Source organism: Chiloscyllium plagiosum, unplaced genomic scaffold (genome assembly GCF_037043375.1).
Source record: "Chiloscyllium plagiosum isolate Xiang-an unplaced genomic scaffold, Cpla_swu_hap1 HiC_scaffold_24, whole genome shotgun sequence".
Taxonomy (NCBI): domain Eukaryota; kingdom Metazoa; phylum Chordata; class Chondrichthyes; order Orectolobiformes; family Hemiscylliidae; genus Chiloscyllium; species Chiloscyllium plagiosum.
The window spans coordinates 58,470,394-58,492,035 of record NW_028270162.1 but is presented as its reverse complement, the minus strand read 5'-3'; the positions used below and the strand labels follow the sequence as shown (position 1 = coordinate 58,492,035).

At 39.8% G+C, this 21,642-nt stretch overlaps 1 protein-coding gene across 5 annotated transcripts in view; it reads right to left on the bottom strand.

Annotated features, from left to right (window-relative positions):
- Positions 1 to 21,642, bottom strand: part of cabin1 (calcineurin binding protein 1) — a 513,604-nt gene that overhangs the window by 124,079 nt on the left and 367,883 nt on the right. For all 5 annotated transcript variants that reach the window (XM_088000226.1, XM_088000222.1, XM_088000224.1 and 2 more), the window contains 2 exons: positions 20,244 to 20,340; positions 19,059 to 19,700 (listed from right to left, as the gene is read on the bottom strand). In XM_088000226.1, the coding sequence (XP_087856352.1) occupies positions 19,059 to 19,700; positions 20,244 to 20,340 (739 nt within the window). The remainder of the gene's footprint in view (positions 1 to 19,058; positions 19,701 to 20,243; positions 20,341 to 21,642) is intronic.

The window sequence follows — 21,642 nt, the reverse complement described above, 5'->3', positions numbered from 1 at the left end:
CAGCATATTCGGAAATATTACAGTTGGTCCCCACATCTAAATCACTTTCATGGATTGTGAACAGTTGTGGACCTAATACTGACCCTGGTGGTAATCTACTTCTGCCATCCGGTGACTGATCAGTTTATTCCTACTCTATTTTCTGCCTATTAACCAATTCTCCATTCAAACTGCTCAATTCCATATGTTCTAATTTTATCAAAAATCAGAGAATAGCAATCCCTTTTAATCAAAAGCCTTCAAAAAATCCAAAAACACCACATCCACTGATTCTCCCTTGGGTAAGCTGTATTTCAACTCTCTTCACAAGGAACAGTCCCAGCTTCTTCAATAATTCCACCGAACTGAAATGCCTCATTCCTGGAACCATTGTGAATTTTTACTCCACCATCTCTAATGCCTTCAGGTCATTCCTCTCACACCAGTACTTCTTGCTCACTGTCACCTGTCATCAGTTAAAAGGGAACAACTATGAAGAATAATGGTAAGGAGCTAAGCATGTAGGTAGGAGTGAAGAGAAGGTGGACTAAAAATCAGTTGTTGCATTTCATCACGTGGATCAGTGAAAGATGATCCTAAAAAGTAGGGTATAGAGCATTCATCCAAATAGATCTGATGCTTTGCAATTAACCGATCTTTCTCTTAGGCAATGACAAATGTCAGGAAAAAAATACTCAATTAATAGCTCCTAAAAAACAGATGAATTAGTCATTCTTCTTGTAGGAATTGCTAGTCAGAAAGCTACATCTCTCCCCTTCACCACCTCACTTCCTGATAGTCACATGATGCAATGATTAAAGGCTTGTTGACCAATCACAGCATTCATCTCTATCAATTAGACCACAACAGTCAGGAGGGCCTTTGTCGTGCAGTGATAATATCCCTAACCTCTGGACCAGCAGGTCCAACTTCTCACTTGCTCCAGAAGTGATTAAAAATATCTGCAAAAGAGCCAGACATAAGGCCAGGTAAGCTCCATTGGTGAAGAGTTTTGGGGAACAGGTTACCTGTTCCACCCAAATACACTACACTCATATTTATGTCTCAAATTACTTATGTATTGTACCTCAAAATGTTATTTTTGGAAGAAATGTACCTAATTTGCTTTTGAATTGATTAGTATTTTCCTGCTCCCACCGTCTCCCCAAGGAGCCTGTTCCATGGATTTACCATTTGCTCAGTATAACTGTTGGCATCAATTAGGTAGTTACCATGCTCGCAAATGTGACTGTAGCCTCTGATTCTGTTGTTCTGGATGAAATGAAACAACTTATTATGGCACACAACAAAACAGATTCAAGCTAACACAAAAGGACACAAATGACGAGTTATGCAGATGTATATTTTTCCCGAAACACAGAGGTGTGCAGTAGATTATTAGAAAAGGGTAGTGAAGCAGGGAATATATTTCTAAAGAAAAGATTGTGGGTTATGACAAGGAGGTGAGATTAATACAAGAAAAAGATGATGAATGGATGGGCTTATTGAGGCAAATGGACAATTCTTATAAAGAAAACATCCTTGTTTGCTTTTGGTAATTCCAAGAGTCTTCAGTCTGAGCACAGCAACTGATAAGGATGAGTCCTCAGTATGAGAGAACGCCATAATCTCATTCTGATACTGATACATACCGATGCAGGACTATTGAAGAAGTTAACAGGAGTGTAATATGGACACTCTGCTGAGCTTGCTGAGTCACAATGCTGCAGGATGCCTCCAATTGTCAAATTCACACTGGTATACTTACTGCGCGTTTTAAAAAAAAAACTTCCTACAGTATACTTTCAAAAAGGGACTAATTAGTTGGCTATTTTCTTTACTTAAAAGAGGGCTTATCCTTGAGACACCACCTCAATTAGGTTAATGTGAGAAGGTTAATTTTTAGCTTTTGTATTTTGCAGTTGTCAAAAGCACACAAGGTTTTAATGTAAAGACTGCACCTTTTACTTTTTTGATTGTGGGCTAAAACGGAAAACAGGCTGCTTTAAATCCAAGGATGCTGGACCAAGGAATGAAAACAAATTACTGGAACTCATTGTGAGTAGTGTTTATCTGTGGTCAGAATTTATTTATTTGTAACCTAGTTAATTCTTGGTTAAGTACAGAAATCTAATCAACTTCTGACATTAACCCGAGTTAGACAGAAAAATAGGGAAGCCTATGTACTTGGATTAGACGTTTAACTTTTGTGATGACCCAAGAGACAGTGCATCTTGAGGACCAGTGCACTTTCCTAAATGGTCATAACAAGAAACTGATTCAAGCCATTCAATTCAGGTTCAAGAACTTTTTATATAGATTGCATCAAAGTATGGTATCAGTGTTAAATAAAGTTTAGTTTTGATTATGTGGTCAAGATTAATCATCCTTGCAAATATCCCAGCTGAGAACAGGAAAGCTTAAAATAAAATAAACATTCAGAATCCCCATTAGATTTACTTGTCACAGACTTCGAGGACAGGTAACCTAGAATTTTGCATCTTGTGCCTTCTCCCATCTATTGGTGCCTAACCTTCCCAATACAACATAACTTCAAGATCTGGGCTTCAAATTTCTCCATGGTCTTACTTCACATTTGGTCTGATACCCTTTCTGGGCACCTCTTATTCTACACCCTCCCTGCCTCTACCTCTTTTAGACTCTGAATTATCTGTTTCATCCACAACCAACAGCATCACAGGAGCTTTTCCCAGGAGCTTCTGCTTGTTTGAAGACTATGCTCCATCCAACTGATCCTTGCCACCCACATTTCCATTTTCTTAAAAAATTGTAATGTCAGCTGTAGTCTCTTCCCTAAATTGTGCTCCTATTAGGCATTCTGTACAAATAAATATCATATTTTGTTCACATGCCTCTAAGACAGATACATGTATGTCAGAATTTGAAGGAATCGCATATGGTTAAAGTTCTTGTTTTCTTACATTGTGTAAGTGACTTGTGGGTTTGTAATGTAGCTGTAAACAATGAAATGGTTAAATTTATTAATTTTAACATCTTTTAGGGTTTAACGTGTCAGGACACAATTTAGCTGACTACGCTGTTTAGTTTCTGCTGAAAGTGCAGGATGCAAGCCTGCTGACTACGTTTTGTCTTCACATTGTAAAATGAGATAGCTAAAATAGACACAAGATAAATAAAGGGAATAATAGGTTAAAACGGTAAACAAGTTGGCATCTGATGTTTGCTAGGAGATGTTGGTGGTGGGAGGAGAAGAATTTCATTTACAGCAAACTCTTCAAAGGATAATGAAGCATCAGGAGTATTGTACTTAGACTAGAGGCCTATAAACTTCTTGTGCTTACTATCACAATTTGTGGAGTGAGGATTGCAAGTATTACTTAACGTTATGACTGTGTAGCTCAGTTTGCCACCTGCTCAACTTTGAGTTACCAAGTCCCTTCAAGTACAAAAATCAATACGGACTCTCCAGTGCAATACTGAGTGAGTGCTGCAGTGTTGGAGATGTCGTTCTTCTGATGAGACATTAAACTGACGCTCCATTTTGCTTCTCAGGTGAATGTAAAAGATCCCACAGTACCATGCTGAAGAAAAGCAGGACAGTTGTACCCCTGTCCTGGGGATATCATTTGTGACATGGCCATTGAGATGTTCCTGGAACTGGGACAGACCCTGACTGAAGGGATGTAAACAAAGGTTTGGGAAAGATGGGAACAAACTTGGAAGACAACATGTTGAAGGACTTCAGAAGGGAAAGGAAGGTTGGAGGTGGGATGGTAATTTATAAGGATGCTGGAATAAAAGCTTGATTTTCTAATGACAGCAGATTTAAAGGAGAGACAGACACAGAATCTGAGATACTGTGTGTCTACTTGTATCAAAGATGCAACAATAAATGGATTTCATTGCGAGATTTGAACAGTTTCACACGCTGTTTACAAATTAACAAGTCAGTCGTTATTTTGTTGTGGTTCCATGGGAATCACGTGCTCTGCCAGAAGTAAATGTGCTATAACCTGCCCTGGTGGATTCCGATCAAGAAATTAATGAAACCTGTTTGACTATTTCTTTATCCAGATGCGATTGCGTAATGGATTTAAAATAGGCTTATCTAACATCATGTCATGAACCAAAACTTGGCCACTTGCCTGGGTTGTCGAACAGCTTTGCTTCGATATGTATTTATTTAGATGGTTCTGAAATCAGAATTCCTTTAATCTTAAACTTTGATTTATAGTTGTACAATTTTTCACTCTGCATATTATGCATTTAAGGTGAGGTTTGACAAAAACTAGGCAGCATGGTGGCTCACAGCGCCAGGGTCCCAGCTTTGATGCCACCCTCAGGGTAACTGTCTGTATGGAGGCTACACATTCTCCCCATATCTACTTGGGTTTCCTCTGGGTGCTCCAGTGTACTCCCATGGTGCAAAGATGTGCAGGTTAGGTAGATTGTCGGTGCTAAATTACCTCTCGTGTCCAAGGATATGCAGGCTCAGTGGGTTAACTGTGGGAAATGCAGGGTTACAGGGATATGGTAGGGTCTGGATGAGATACTCTTTGGAGGATCAGTGCAGACTCAGTGGGCTGAATGCTCTGTTTCCACACTGTAGAGAATCTCCTATTCCTTGAAAAACGCAAAGATGTTCAAGGGTGTAATTTACTCTTGAAGACCTACAGAAAACTGGGGTTGGGATTTATTAAATAAAATGCTAACTGAGTGTACCTGCCACTAATGGTTAAGGCAAATACCTTTTGCAGATACATAGACACAAATGCAATGAATTTTTTTTTGTCTCACCAAAATAAAATGGAAAATGTCAAAAACCTAGACTTCGGTATCTATGCTATACGCCTACTTAGGCACATACATTATTCATATACATTGAAAACATCACCACCACATGCACTGGTATGTTTTTTTTTATAAAGGCAGGTACTTTTCTGGACCCAGTAGCCAAATTCCTGCTAAAACCTGGACAACAATGGCCAACCTGGTCAGCGGCAGCAAGCAGAGGAGCTACAGGTTTGCAGTTGTCACAGTAACCTGTGTTGACAGGGGATCTATACAAACATACCAGTTCATTTTCAAATCTGGAATGCACAAGCCCGAAATGTAGAATGTCTCCCTTGTTGAATGGAACATACACTCATAAGGCGGCAATGGTAACACTTGGTAATCTATTTTAAAATTACAACAATATTTTTGTACTAGTACTGTAACAAATCACAATGACCAGAAAATTTCCAGTTTATTCCAAGATAATGAGGAGTGAAACATTCTCTACCTGCCCAAGTCTACTGGTTTCTCTACTGTCCAGCACTCAACAATACAAGTTCACAGACAGTTCTTGAGACTTCAATTATATCAGAAAACATTTATTGCATTGTTTAGCACATTGGCCTTTAGAGCTCAGATCTGAGTATAAGTGTTGAGACATCATGTTCAGGTTGTACAGGATGCTGGAGAGGCCACACTTGCAGTAGTGTGTGCAGTTCTGGTCACCCTGCTATAGGAAAGATTTTATTAATTTGGGAATGGTTCACAAAAGATTTACCAGGATGGTGCTAGGAATGGAGGGCTCGAGTTGTAAAATAGGCTGGGACTTTTTTCACCGGATCATAGGATTTGATGGGTGACCTTATTGAGGTTTATAAGATCATAAGGGGTATGGATAAGGTGAATGGCAAGTGTCTTTACCCAAAGAGTGGGGGAGTTCAAAACTCAAGACCATATCTTTAAGGTGAGAAGAACCTTTTTATAGATATGAGGGGCAACCTTTTTACACAGAGAGAGGTCCATGTGTAGAACATTTGGATAAACACATGAATAGGACAGGTTTGGAGGGATATGGGCCAAACACAGGCCTGTAGGACTAGTTTAGTTTAAGAATATGGTTGGTGTGGACTAGTTAGACCAAAGAATCCATTTCCATGCTGTATGATACTATTTTTCATTGCAGAATCTATTTTCAAAAAGAAAGTCCCTCACATACCCAGATTAATTATCACTGTCGTGGTGAGATGAGTCACTGAATTGTTTCACGTAGCTCATCACAAAGCTTAAATCATATGGCAATCAGATCTGTGTCCTTTTAATTCAAGTAGGTTTCTTTACCAGTGAGTAAAAGCTTCTGGATTAACAACTGTTTATTATAAGACGTTGCTGTTAACTCAAACTGTGTAGCGACTTTACAAGCTCAAGAATGACCTACGTCAAAGAAAGGTAAAAGGCTAAGGAACACCTAACATAAAGAAACACAAGACTGCATTAGTTACTACAGCACAAACAAATTTTGTTACAGTGTGATGTTTACAATGATATCTATACAGTATTTGGAAAGCTATCAAATCTTTTTGCCTGTACATTGCTGTGTTGTATTAAATTCCTTCCACTGAGCAGAAATAGGGGGAAAAAGCCACTTCATCTCAAACAGAGCACAGGCACAGAGATCAACTAGTTCTGAAGAAGTCATACTGTTCTTGAAATTTTAACTCTAATCCCCATAGGTGCTGCCCAAACTGAGTTTCTGTTTTTACTTCCGATTTCCAGTAACCACAGTATTTTGCTTTTATTTCACCAGTAAGAGGTTAGGTTCATTCAAAATAAAAATCATTTCCCACAGGTCACAGTTCTTTTAATCAGATTTCTGAATCAAATTCCAATTGCAACAGTACTTAGCCAAATTCCAATATGATACATTATGTCACAAAAATATCACATCTATATTTTTGCATCACACAGTGACCATTATGCTCCATTACCCCAGTGTATTTACTTAAAAGTAAATACCAGCATATATTAAATGTTTTGATAATTTGGTAAAAAGTCAACAAGTCACAAATTTCCCTTCTTCCATTTGTTCTCATGCCTAGTCAGCAGTTTACCATCTGAGCCTATGAACAAGGAACAAGAGTAGGCCACTCAGCCCTTCAAGCCTGCTCCACTACACAATAGGATCACGGCTGATTTGATTTTAACCTCAACTCAACATTGCTGCATATCCCCAATAATCTTTCATCCCCTTGGTAATCAAGGACCCAATAGCTCTGTCTTAAAAATATTTAAAGATTCTGCATCCACTGCCTTCTAAGGAAGTCATGACTTGGAGGTGCCAGTGTTGCACTGGGGTGTACAAAGTTTAAATCACCCAACACCAGGTTATAGTCCAACAGGTTTATTTAGAAGCACTAGCTTTCGGAGCGCTGCTCCTTCATCAGGTGGTTATGGAGTATAAGATCATATGACAGAATTTATAGCAAAATAATAGTGTGATGCCAATGAAATAATATATCATTTCAGTGGCATCACACTGTATTCTTTTGCTAAAAGTTCTGTGCCGTACAATCTTATACTCCATAACCACCTGAAGGAGCAGCGCTCCAAAAGCTAGTGCTTCTAAATAAACCTGTTGGACTATAACCTAGTCTAGAGCGATTTTTAACTTCTAAGGAAGGGAATTCCAAAGATTCATATCTCTATACATTCTTCACCAACCCTCTCCAATATATAGACATCATTGCACATTTATCCCTGCATCTACTATTACTCTCATAATTCAAGACTCAGCCTGTGTTTGACATCTAAGGTGCAACCACAAGACTACATAAGACCAAAGTCAAGCACCTGTTGACAACTCAGACCTTTGACACTCTTTATTTGTATTTTATCAATTCCTTGTTTCTGGTCCCAACAGGAAAATAAGAAAATACAGATGGAGACAGAAATACAAAAGAGTGTAAGGTGAATTCAGACAATTATGGAGAACAGCAGAGCAAGGGATTATGCTTTTAACTCTCTAGAGCAGACATGTGGCTTCTATAGCCAGACATCTGTACATATTACACACGTGGTTAATTAATCCCTCAAACAAAGGTGCCCAGACAATTAACAATCATTCCTAACAGCACAATGCCACATGGACTACAGTGGTTCATACAACGTAGAACATTACAGCGTAGTACAGACCCTTCGGCACTTGATGTTGGGCCAACCTGTGGAACCAATCTTAAAACCATCTAACCTACACTATTCCATTTTTGTCATGTGTTTATCCAGTGACCATTTAAAGACCCTTAAAGTTGGCGAGTCTACTACTGCTGCAGGAAGTGCGTTCCACACCCCTTACTCGTCTAAGTAAAGAAACTGCCTCTGACATCTATCCTATACCTATCTCCCATCAAGTTAAAGCTATGTCCCCTCGTGCAAGCCATTGCCATCAAAGGAAAAAGACTCTCACTGTCCACCGATCTAACCCTCTGACTATCTTATATGTTCAAGGCAGCAGCTCGTCACCCCCTTTTCAGGGTCAGTTAGGAATGCACAATGTTGCCTTAGTTAGTGATGCCCACAGCCCATGACTTTTGTTTTCGTTTTTAAATCTTTGACCTAGTTATTTTATATGCAAGTTGCCACAAGGGTCCAATGTGATTTTCTGGAGTCAGAGAATACCTCAGTATCACAATTGAAGCTATAACAAAGTCCAACCTCATTTATAAGATTTATAATGAAACAAAAACCAAAAGAAGTGTGCAAACAAATACTTACCTTGCACTCTGCTTTAAATTGACTTGAAAATAGACAGCCTTTAAAGGTTATATTTCTGGCTGGCTTCTACTCCACAGAGATCTATTTAAGCCATTCAATATTAAAAAATGGTGAAGGAAAGATAACTTGTGAACCAAAGGAAAACCTGAGCACACTTATAACATTCAACTGGTTCTCCAAGGCAAAGTACAACAAAGAAGTTAAACCAAATGACAGAAATTACTTTTTGTTTCAAGCCATCCTATGCTGGATTACCCCATACAATTAATGTGTTTCTATTTACCCAGTCTGAAAAAACAGTAGACATTCATTGTTTCCGGTGAGAAAACATTGTGACGTCTTGGAGTTTCCAGATCAAATAGCCATCATTCTTCAGGATGTTGCCTGGAATGGAGAATAGGTCGTACGAGGATAGGTTGAGAGTGCTAGGCCTTTTCTCGTTGGAACGGCGAAGGATGAGGGGTGACTTGATAGAGGTTTATAAGATGATCAGAGGAATAGATAGAGTAGATAGTCAGAAATTTTTTCCCCGGGTACAACAAGTGTTACAAGGAGACATAAATTTAAGGTGAAGGGTGGAAGGTATAGGGGAGATGTCAGGGGTGGGTTCTTTACCCAGAGAGTGGTGGGGGCATGGAATGCGCTGCCTGTGGGAGTGGCAGAGTCAGAATCATTGGTGACCTTTAAGCGGCAATTGGATAAGTACATGGATGGGTGCTTAAGCTAGGACAAATGTTCGGCACAACATCGTGGGCCGAAGGGCCTGTTCTGTGCTGTATTGTTCTATGTTCTATGTTACAAATTCGACTAACGTGCATTCAAAGTAATGACATAGTTTTCACACTACAGATACAAGTGCTTTCACTGGACATATGGCTGGCTGAAGCCCATTTTAAACATACAATAATGCTCTGTCTAAAATAACACTTGGAAAATTTATATGAAATTTATGGTTTGAAGAAAGATGGAGCATTACTTCCATCTTGGGTAAACAATGAAAGGGTTAGGTAAAATACAAGAAAGGAGAGAGAAAAAGAGAGGGAGAGGATGGCAGCTTGTTTGATGGGGCACCATTGAACTGGAACTCTCAAATCTCCAAGCCACCTGAAAGAAATGCCTAGAGGGCATTTTCAAGGTAAGAACATAAGAAATAGGAGCAGGAATAGGGCATTTGACTCAAACTTATCCCTGCTGTTCAACAAGATTACAGCTGATCTGCCTCAGGCCTCAATTCCTCTTTCATTCCAGCTCCAAGCCCTCAATTCTCTGATATTTCAAAAAGCTACCTACCTCCTTGAAATAACTTCAGCGATCTAGCCTCCACAATTCTCGGAGGAAGAAGATTCCAATTATTCATTACCTTCCATGAGAGGAAATTCCTTCATGTCTCAGTTTTAAATAAGTTTCCCCTCATTCTGGATCTATGGTCCTTAGCTTGCGATGCCCCCACTCATGGAAACATTTTCTCAAGATCTACTCTGTCAAGTTCCTTCAGAATCTTCTATGCTTCAATAAAACCATCCCTCTTCTTCTAAACACTAATGAATGAAGGTATAACCTGTACTTAATAAATCAAACACTTCCTCTCAGGAGTCAGCCTAGTGATTCTCTTTTGAACAGTCTTCAATACTAATATATCGTTACTTAAGTACAGAGTCCAAAAGTGTATGCTACCCCAGGTACATCTCACCAAACTATACAATTGTAACAAAACTTTCCTATTTTAAAATGCCAACCAACTAGCAATAAAGACCAGAATTCCATTTGCCTTCTTGGTCACTTTCTGCAACTGCATGCTGACTTTTTATGTTTCATGTACAGGAAATCCAGATCCATTTGCATTACAGTTTTTTGGAGTCTCTCTCCATGTGAATTATGGTCTGGCATTTGATTCTCCCTACCAATGTGCATGATCTTACATTTTCCTACCTTAAACCTCATCTGCCACTCATTCAAATTATCTATATTCCCATTGCAGATTCTTTGTGTCTTCATCAAACCATGTCCCTCCCTCTATTTTCATATCGCCAGCAAATTTGGATTCATTACTCTCTGCCACGTCATTAATATAGATAGTAAATAACTGAGCACCTAGGACCCACGTGGGGCACTCCCCTAGTTACATCCTTCCAACCTTACAAAGAACCATTATTCTGAGCTCTGTCTTCTGTATGTTAACCAAGCTTCAATCCACGTGAATGCATTAGCCCCAATACTGAGAGGTCCAATTTTGTGCAATTTACTTTTACATGGCACCTTATTGAATACCTTTTGGAAACTGAAATACAGCACAGCTGCTGATTCCCCTTTATTAACTCTGTTTGTTCTATCCTTAAGGAGTTCTACCAATTTTTAAAATTCATTTGTGGGATGTTGGCTTTGCTGACTGGCCAGCATTTATTGCCTGTCCCTAGTTGCCCTTGAGAAGGTCGTGGTGAGTTGCCTTCTTGAACCCATCTGCTGTGGGTTGACTCTCAATGCCCTCAGGGAGGGAATTCCAGGATTTTGACCCAATGACAGTGAAGGAATGGTGATATATTTCCAAGTCAGGATGGTGAGTGGATCAGAGGGGAGTTTGAGGTGGTGGTGTTCCCATATAACTGCTGCCATTGTCCTTCCAGATGAAAGTGATCGTGTGTTTGGAAGGTTCTGTCTGAGGATCTTCAGGGAATTTGTCAAACATTGGTTTCCTCTCACAAAAGCATGATGGCTGTTTGATTACGTTAAGCAAGACAGAGGCATGATAGAAATGGGAAGCCTTCTGTGTCATTTAATTGCTCATTCCCCAGAAATTACAAATGTTGCAGAAACCATAGAAAAAACTAGCCTTGTTTAGTTTCCATCCTTGCCTCAACTCAAGAAATAAATGTGGAACATTGATGAGAAACAAAGTAACCATATCAGTTCAGCATGGATTCTGTATTCCATCCCTTAAACCAACTGTAGATTATACCTCAGGTGGGGGCAAGAGATTTTATGAGGATAAGGTATAGTTCTGCCAGATTTGCAATTTATAAGTCAATGGTCACTAAACAAATCCTAGAGAAAAACAGGTGAATGTTACCAGAGACAGACATAAAATAAAGGGGATTATTGTAATGGAGTATGGCTGATGTTGATCAGCTACTGGTCAGTACTATGTTGAGGAAGGTCCAAGCTTTTACAGTGCATCTCGGAAGCTGAAAGACAATTGAATGAACAGGGACAATACAATGAACAGAGACAAATGATAGAGCTAATCCAAATGTTACAGGATTAACTGAGATTTTTAACATGGAAATTCCAAGATAAATCATTAGAACACATCTACTTCCTGCTGACCTAATGCTGAGGGAAGGTGCTATTCACTTCATGCCTTTTCTCTGAAGCCTCTATGTCACGATTAATAAAAGGTACTAATTCAATTCGCACTTAAAAATATTGATGATCTACTTTTCAGCAATATTTTCATTCCTTCAGCACACCACAGAATCTGCCAAAGCTCGATCTTCTTTTTGGGGAGCCACACACTAGTGTACTCTGAATGGGTCCACGATTTTACAGGTGAAGGTTTAGCATATAGTCTCCCACTTATCTGCTATCTCAAGCTACAAAATCTTAACATGTTTGTCTTGATCCGGAGTCAAATTGAAACAGAGCAGTAAAATCTTAATTTCAAAACTCCAAATTGTTTCACAGAAGGGTCATCAAACAACATCTCACATAGAAACACATAAGGTGATATTATACCAGGTAAAGGATTATCCAGGGAAAAATGACAACAACACACAAGAATTTCACATTCAATAGGAAGGCAAGAAATTAGAGTCCCACACTAGTGTTCTGGTGTTAAACAAAGGTAATTACATAGGCATTAGAATAGATCTGGCCGTAGCGGATTGGACAGAGTGACTGAAACGTGGGAAAATTGATGAGCAATGGCAGCTGTTAAAGGAGATACTCAATTGCCGCCTAAAATATCTTCCAGAAAGGAAGAAAGGTTTTAAGAAAGGAAAAAAAAGTCCATAGCTAAGCAAGGAAATGAACGATAATACAAAGACAAAAACTAAAGCATACCATATTACAAAGGCAAGCGGCAAGGTGAAAGATTGGGAAACGTTTAAAGACACCAAAAGGTCACTAGAAAAACCATAAAAGGAGCAAAGGTAAACTATGAAAGAAAACTAGCACAAAATATAAAAGCAGATATCGAAAGCTTCTATAATTATATGAAAGAGAAGAGATAGCTACAATGAATGCTGGCACCTTGGAAGATGAGACTGGGGAATGAATAGTGTAGAACACAGAAATGGCAAAGTCGCTAAACGAATATTTTGCTTTAGCTCTCACTAGTGGAGGACACTAACACCATCCCAATAGTAACAGGTAAATGCAGAGGTTATAGAAAGGGAGGAACTTAGGACAACCACCAGCACTAGGGAAAAAAGTACTGAGCAAACTACTGGGATTGAGGGCAGACAAATCCCCAGGGTCTGACGGCCTACATCTCAGGGTCTTAAACAAAATGGCAGCAGAGATAGTGGATTTACTGGTTATAATATTGCAAATTTCCCTGGATGTGGGTAAGTGGATTGTAAAAATGCTAACATAAAATCCTTCATCAAAAATAGAGGGAGGTAGAAATTAGAAGAATACAGTTCAGTTAGTTTAACATTTGTCATTGGGAAATCCATTATTAAGGAAGTAATAACAGGACATTTGGAAAATTGAAATGCATCCATCAGAGTTAGCATAGTTTTATGAAAGTCAAATCATATTTGACTAGTTCACTATAGTTCTTTGAAGATGTAACAAGCAATTTAAATATGGGGACCCTTTAGATGTAATATAACTGTACATGCAAAAACCAATTGATACAGTGCCACACAAAAGGTCAATATACAAAGTAAGATCAACAGGGTGAGGGTTAATATGTTTTCTTGGATAGAGGATTGGCTAACCAACAGAAAGCAGAGAGCGGGATAAATAAGTCTTTTTCTGATTGACGAGATGTAACTAGTGGGGTACCACAGGGTTCAGTCCTTGGGATCCAACTATTTACATTCTATATTAATGTTTTGGATGTAGGGATATACACCAAATTTGCAGATGATGCTGGAATAGGTGGAGAAGTAAGTAACATTGAAGAAATAAGAAATTTACAAATGGACATGGATAGGTTAGGTGAACAAACCAAAATTTGGCAGGTGGAGTTTAGTGTGAATAAATGTGAGGTTGTCTTTCTATTCCTTTGACCAAAAGGAGATAAACTTATTCTGTGGTTCGAGGAATAAAAAGGTAAAATATCTAAATGGAAAGAAACTTCAGAGTGCTTTGGTGTAGATGGATCTGGGAGACCTTGTGCATGAATCACAAAAAGCTAGTATGCAGGTAGTAAGGAACATTAATGGTATTTATTGCTAACGGGAGAGAGTATGAAAATAGGGAAATGTTGCCGCAACTGTACAAGGCATTAGTAAGGCCCACCTGGAGTATTGTGCAAAGTCTTAGTCTCTTTACTCAAAGAGGGATGTAGTTATAATGGAGGCAATTCAAAGGAGCCTGACAAGATTGATTCCAGAGATATGAGGGGTTTGTCTTACAGAGAGAGATTGAACAGGTTTTGCCTGTACCCTCTGGAGTTTAGAAAAATAAGAGATGACCTAATTGAGATACATATAATGCTAAAGGGAGGGGGAAAGTAGGCGTAGAGAGTATGTTTTCCCTCATGGCAACCTAGAATGTGCTATCATAGATTTAAGACAAAGAGTAGCAAATTTAAAACAGAGATGAGGAGAAATTATTTCTGTCAAAGGGTCATGAATCTATGGAATCCACAATGCCAGACTGCAGTAGATGCTGGGGCATTGAGTTGATTTAAGGCAGAAATAGACAGACTTTAGCAATGAAGGGTTAGGGAGCGTGGGCAGGAAAGTTGAGTTGAAGATGACATGACAGCAGGCTCGAGAGGCTGAATTGCCTACATCTGCTCGTAGTTTTTATGTCCTCATGTAACTAAAGGCTGGGCAGAGGGGTAGGTTTTAACAAAGTGGAGTGAGAGGTGGTACAGGTGGAAGATGTTCAAACCTATGCAATGAGGCTAAAAGAATGATTAAAATCAGAGATGCCTACGAAATTGGAATTAGCCAGTATAGGTTGAGGAGTGTGTGGGTGTGATTACAGTTGCTGGGGCAGAGTATTGAATCATAGCACCCCTACAGTGCAATTAGAGGCCATTCAGCCCATTGACTTTGCAATGACCTTCCAAAGAGCATCCCACCTATCACCATGGCCCCACATTTCCCATGGCCAATCCACCTAACCTGCACATCTTTGGACTGTGGGAGGAAACCAGAGCACCTAGTGGAAACCAGAGCACCTAGTAGAAACCCACACAGATAAATGTCAAAAATTAAAACGCCCAAGCAGATAGTAATCTCTCTTTCATCATTAACCAGTAGTTTATAACCAATCAGGGCCAACTCAGGAGGCGTGCTAAGAATATAAACTGCCAGAATGGTTCTGGCATATAAACCATCATGTACAGCAGTCTGATTTGGATAGTAACGTTTATAATTGCACGAGGATTACTCCATATAGTAGCTTTGCAATATCGTCAACTGGAGTCTGACTGATATGTACAGACTCTAGTCATGAAATGGCCTTTAAACTGCCCCTGGGCTCCGCCTACAAAAATGAACTCGTGAAGAACTAAACTGAAGTCACATTTGGGAATGTGAAATAAAGACAGTAACAGGTGGGAAAAAGTCAACAGGTCCGGCAACATCTATGGGAGAGATACACAGTACATATCAAGTTGATGACCTTGCATAAAAACATTTCTGACAAAAAAAGCGCTGGCTCATTAATTTTCTCTCTCTTCACGGGCATCGTCAGACTTGCTGAGTATTTCCAGGATTTTCAGTGTTTTATTTCCGATCTCCTCCATCCTTAGTATTTTGCTCTTGTCCCAGTCAGGAACTACTGGCCTAATTGGTAAAATCTCAAAATAGGTCATCAAGAGGAAATCCCCTGATTATTCCAAACAAAATCAGGAGACAAAAGATCATGAATCTGAATGGAAATGAGCTCTAAATTAATTTCAAAATAGCAGTTGGCACCGAGAATCAAATGTTTCCCCCTCAGAGGGCTCTTTGAGATTTTCTCAAGGCCTGTTGTAATTGGTTTTCAGGGTCTTTTATTCGCCCATTCTCACTCACTCACTTCTTTATTAGCTGACGCAGTCAGTCATGCAGTAACATCACCTTCTGTATTTGTTATTTTTTTTAAAAAAAGATTTCTTTCATTAGATATATAAGACGGCACAAAGCCTAACTATGTGGGTAGGCATATCTGTGTGCATGAGGAGAAAGTGAGGTCTGCAGATGCTGGAGATCAGAGATGGAAATGTGTTGCTGGAAAAGCGCAGCAGGTCAGGCAGCATCTAGGGAACAGGAGAATCGACGTTTCGGGCATTAGCCCTTCTTCAGGAATCCTGAATCCCGAAACGTCGATTCTCCTGTTCCCTAGATGCTGCCTGACCTGCTGCGCTTTTCCAGCAACACATTTCCATATCTGTGTGCATGGGTGTACGTACAAAACAAAACTAAATGTTTTACCTTGAAATCTGCGAGCCAAGACCTAATATTCTGTTGCCTATAAATTCCTTTTATAAACAAAGTGAGTTTATTAGAAAACATATCTTGTACTCCCTTTCCAGATTTAAAGTTTAACTACTTGACACAAAGTAGCTCACTGGAAGTTAGTCCCACATCTGAGGGTCCTTTTAGACATGAACTCCAAGCTGCAAATCTCCAGCACTTTTTGATTTTACTCAGTCAGTTTGAAGTTTCTCACTACATAATATTTCTGTGTGAAGTGAGTGCTGAAATACACTTCAGAATATGGACACTCAAGAGTGCTACTGTACAACAAAGGGATTAGTTGTCATTGTCACAGAGGATCAATAGTTTCATGGGCTGTTCTCTCATTAGAAAAAGTCAATTGGTGCTGGAAATTCAACTGGACTGTTGGCATTATTCTGCATTACAAACCAGCTATCCAACCATCTGAGCTAACCAGCCAGCTGAACAAGGGGAATAGATGCAAGTTAATGCTGTAGCACCATTAGATGATGAACGGCACCAAATTCAGACTCAAAAATAGTCATGAACCGGTACTTCTGCAAATATCCTTCATTTCTTACCTTCCTTCAAATATAAATCCTACAAATTCATCTGGGCTCTGCCACTGCGCACTGTCTGTGCGGATAGACGATGGATCAGGGCACGAGGCTGAGCAGTGGCTCTTCTAAGCCCTGCTCCCAGCATCATTACTGCATCTCCAGACACCTTTATCCTCCTCTTTTTGTCCCCTTGAGCTTCTTCTCCTCAGCTTCCCTAAACACCATTGATAATGACATAACTAAAAGTCGTCTACAAGGCAGACGCAAGACTCAAAAGAATGACTGCCCCAGCTCCTCCAATCACAAGTTCCCTCCGACCCCCTCTTGCTGTTCCTCTAGTTATAAATTCTGTCTCTGAAGGAGCATCAAGAGTGGGAGAAAAGAAATCCATGAGTGGAGAAGCTGGTGCAGTAATTATGGGCGTGCCAGAATTGGTAATTGGAGAAGTAGCTCCCTCACAAACGCTGTTTCACCTGTGGTCACTACACCTCCAATAAAAATACACCTTGCTTTGATTTGTAATAGGCTATTGTTTTTTTGATTTTGTTTTAAATCAACCTGGTAAGAAATGTTATGACACTTTTTGGAGCATTGGGACTTGAACCCAGGCCTTCTTGCCCAGAAGTACCACAAGATTCCTTGTCACAGGCTATTTGTGGGGCTTCAAGAATAAATTCACCTGCTGCCTGCGTATTTTGAACCCTGACTGGCATTCTAATGAAAGACAAAGGAGTATAGAAACTCCCAATGGTTTCCACTTAGATACCAATCTGAAAGAAGGGCTAGGAATTCTTTGAAGCTCTCACGCATTTATGATTGAATCAGTCCAGTAGATCTCAAATAGGCCAGATTTGGCAATTTGCAATGCACTTTAAATGTGCAACAGTGTGCAATCATTAGCAAGTATCTCCCTTTGACCTGATGGTGAGGAAAGGCATTGATGAAGCAGCTGCAAATGGTTAAAGCCTGGGACACTCCTGCAGCGATGTTCTAGGGTTGAAAAATGGCTAGGTTCTCACAACCACAACCACCTTACCTGTTTCTGGCTATGATTCCAATCAGTGAAGGATCTTACCACAATTTCCTTACTATCATTCTGTCATTCTGTTAAGTCTGTGCCTGACAAGGCTTCTTGAGGTGGGATGTTCCAGTGAAGATCACACCAAGGCTCTCCTTTCTACCCAACCCCGTTGAGATAAAGGATTGAGATTCAGCCTATCGAGTCCACATTGACCCTCCAAAGAGTAGCCACCCAGACCCACCTCTCTACCCTATCCCTGTAAACCTGCATTTCCCAGGGCTAACCTCTTTAGCCTGTACATCTCAGGACACTATGGGTATTTTGAAACAGCCAATCCACATAACCTGCACACTTTTGGACTATGGGAGGAAACTAGAGCACCCAGAGGAAACCCATGCAAACACAGGAAGAACATGCAAACTCCACACAGACAGTCACCCGAGGATAGAAGCGAATCCAGGTTTTTGGCACAGTAAGTCAGCAGTGCTAACCACTGAGACACCATGCCACCCCTATCTTTCCTAATTTCACATCATCTGCAAACTTAGTTGTAACACTCACTACTAACAAATATGGTGCAATGTTGTGGTCCCAGAGTAGTTCCGAAACAGCTGAGGTTTACATTTTCATAGTGAGTACTTAGTAAAAACTGAGGGAAAGCATACACATTATACAACAATATCTTGCCAATATGTTTATAAACAAGCTTAGGAAAAACAGTTTTTAAATTCTCTCAAGGTGACAAAGCAGTAGCATTTTCCCCACAGAGGCAGATTGCTTTCAGTGAGATTAGTCCATTTTCATATATGCTAATGTCCCAGAATATGTATTCTTCACATAAAACCAACATGAAATGTACTTACTTCCTGGAATATTTCTGCACAAATACACAGCATAGTCATCCTGCCATCCTAGCTGCAGAGGGCAAAATCTCCTGCTATTCTGCCTGATGGGGAAATAGTCAGCATATCAACCCCGACTCTCCTTTTTCAACATCATCAGGCACCCTCAGCAGGAGCCCAGGCTCCCTGCTCCACCTTTCTTTCATCTTGATGCAACATGAAGATTGTTTAAGAAGTTACACGTACACAGATACATTCTTGCACTGTGCCACCATAGTGCGAAACCACACGGCAAAGCAACATGATAAACTGAGCTGTTATTTACAATGATTCACAGCAGAATTCGCCGTCAAGTGTATTTGTGCCAGCAGCTTAAAACTGGGATACTTTACGAGGAACAATCTGTAGATTTCAGTTTTGAGGTTAAAACTGTTTAGTGCAGCGCTTAATGGAACATCATTTCAAAACGATTGATTAAATATTTCTCTTAAGAACTAAGTTGTAAAACATAAAAACGGTACTATACCTGTTTAATCAGCATGTAGGTCTCCGACATGATCTTTTCAATCTTTCCCAGATCAACAGTCATAACTTTCTGACCTTGCTGCCAGACCCTGTATGCATCCAACAGCAATGTTTTCCCAGATTCTGTGTCATCTATCAATTTTCTCTTCCTGCTCGTTTTCCTGACCACCTGACTGGCCACGACATGGGACACTCCTGTTGAGACTTGCTGCTTTGAGCTTATGCTCAAATCCTCCAAAGACAGTTCGGTAGGTTTACACTCAGCACTCTTCCCCTCAGTAACCCCAACAGTTTTGCTGTGCTCTGTATCCAAACCACTGGGAGGTTTGAATGAAAATTCCAATTTTCCCTGTTCAACAGAGCTATCCAGTTCCATTGGCTCCTCTGTGCCGATGCATGCTTTGCTAATGTCACCCAATACTGGATCATTTTTATCCCCTTGTTCCATGTTCATAACCTGGGGTGACTGGCCTCTTGGGATATCCTTTACCCCATTCTCTGTGTTTCTCAAATGCCCATCAGAGTTGGTGAGTTTCTTGGTCACAACGCCCTTGTGCTCCTCAGCAGTGGGCTTGTTTGAAACATCTGTTGTCATCTCCCCCATTGGAGAGCCTGAAGATTTAGGAATCTGGTCTTCAGAAATCTAAGCAGGAAGAACAATGGAGGAAAACATTTGTTACATGGTTAACCCACGTGACTTTCCCTTGACACTGTTCCCTTTCTTTGGATGGCAAATAATCCTACTTCCCATCAACAAATCCATATTCTTTATTTAAACCTGCAGGCACCCATTACCTCAGGTTTCTGAAGCCTAAGAAAGACACCCCTTCTCTTTACCCTCTTTCCGGATATTAAATAATTTTATTCTTAATTACGTGGTTGTCAGTTTCAACGTACCTAACCCAACTAGAAACCATTATTTTCTTTGTGATCTAATTGAAGCTGGCTTGTGATAGCACATGAATCCAAACAATTGTGAAAAAACAGCTAACTCGAGTCCATCAGAACCACATCTGCTCTGAACAGACTTAAAATGATCAGAAAAACGATCATCTACGGCAAATTCCCAACCAATGTTTCTGCAGATTGGGGAAAGGAGGCATGGAGCCCATTGCTGGCCAGCCTCTCCTATTAACCACTAGATGAAAGGGCCGTCAATTAGTAGTGTAATAATAGGCAGAATTACCCCAGATAGTTCCTTCAAGTTGTCCTCAAGCACTTTGACTGTGAAAATTAATGCCCGCTTGGCGAGCACTTGACGATCCACATCACGCAAATACTTCCTGTGAGAAAAACCAAACAGAAACACTATGACAACAGAATGCAATGCATCCAGTTAATGGAACCACAACCAATTAACTTCTACACGAACCACTTCCTCTATAACTGCTGAAGTCAAACCTTAATTAATTTTAGAAAAGAAATAAAATCACTTCTTTCACCTAAATGTCTCCAAATTATTCAGATTGTGCTTACATGCCAGTGTGAACATACTCACAAATGGACCACTGAGATTTCGAAGTTTGGAAGACCAGCTAGACGTCATCTACAGAGATTGATAGGCCATGGATATTTTATTCAGGGCATGGAGACTGGATTTAATGAATTATAACATAGTTTTAACCTTTGGGACCCAGCAATTGGTGAAAGATTATTTTCACTGCAAGTCCTGTTCATCAACCATCCTGATGCTCACTGACCTATAATGGTGCTCAGTTCACTGACACTGAAGATCAGAGCCCTTTTTCTTATTTTCAAATCCGTCCACTGGCTGCATGTCTTTGCCCTCCAAGTCTCCAACAACACTAGTCATCAACTCCAATCTCTTTTGCATCTCCTCTTTCTTGTGTACTGTAAATTCTATGATGCTCTTGCACTGCCATCGGTAGTGATGTCCTCTGTTGAGGCATTAACCTCTAGACTTTCTCCCTACATTTATCCACCTTTTTCTACTCCTTTAGAGGATCCTTGAAATTTCGGTGTTTTGACGAAGCCTTTAGTCTCTTGTCCTAATATCCTATTTATTGGGTGATTAAGCTCCTGTCAAGCATCTTAGGACATGATGCTACATTAAATGTTTTAAATGAATGCAAGTACTTGATGCTGACTTTTTTAAATACATTTATTTAAAAACAATTTCAACAGCTTCAATCTTGTCTCCTTTGTATTTGACTAAATTGCACAATTCAACACAAATTGGGTAACAGTTATGTCTCACTCAAGCTTCAAATGGAGTCTTAACACAATGTCGAGGGAATGAACTCTTTGTTACTCTGTAGTGACTACAATATTGCACACGCCATATGACAATACATGGGAAACATTCTTCTCCTCAGCACCAAGAGTTATTTCCATTAAGTTACACAAAGACATTATTTAAATTTAAATTAAATACCTCAAAACAATTCATCCCATTGCTGCCTCATGGAGAAAATCCAGCAAATGGCTCAATAACTGGGCTCAGTTAGATTGTGGGACAAAAGATTAAAAAGTGCAGTGTCCCTGAACTAGCGAAAAGGGAAATATCTAACTTTTGGTATACAATTTCGAGTAGGGATACAAGTATGTGGATAGAATGGGAATAG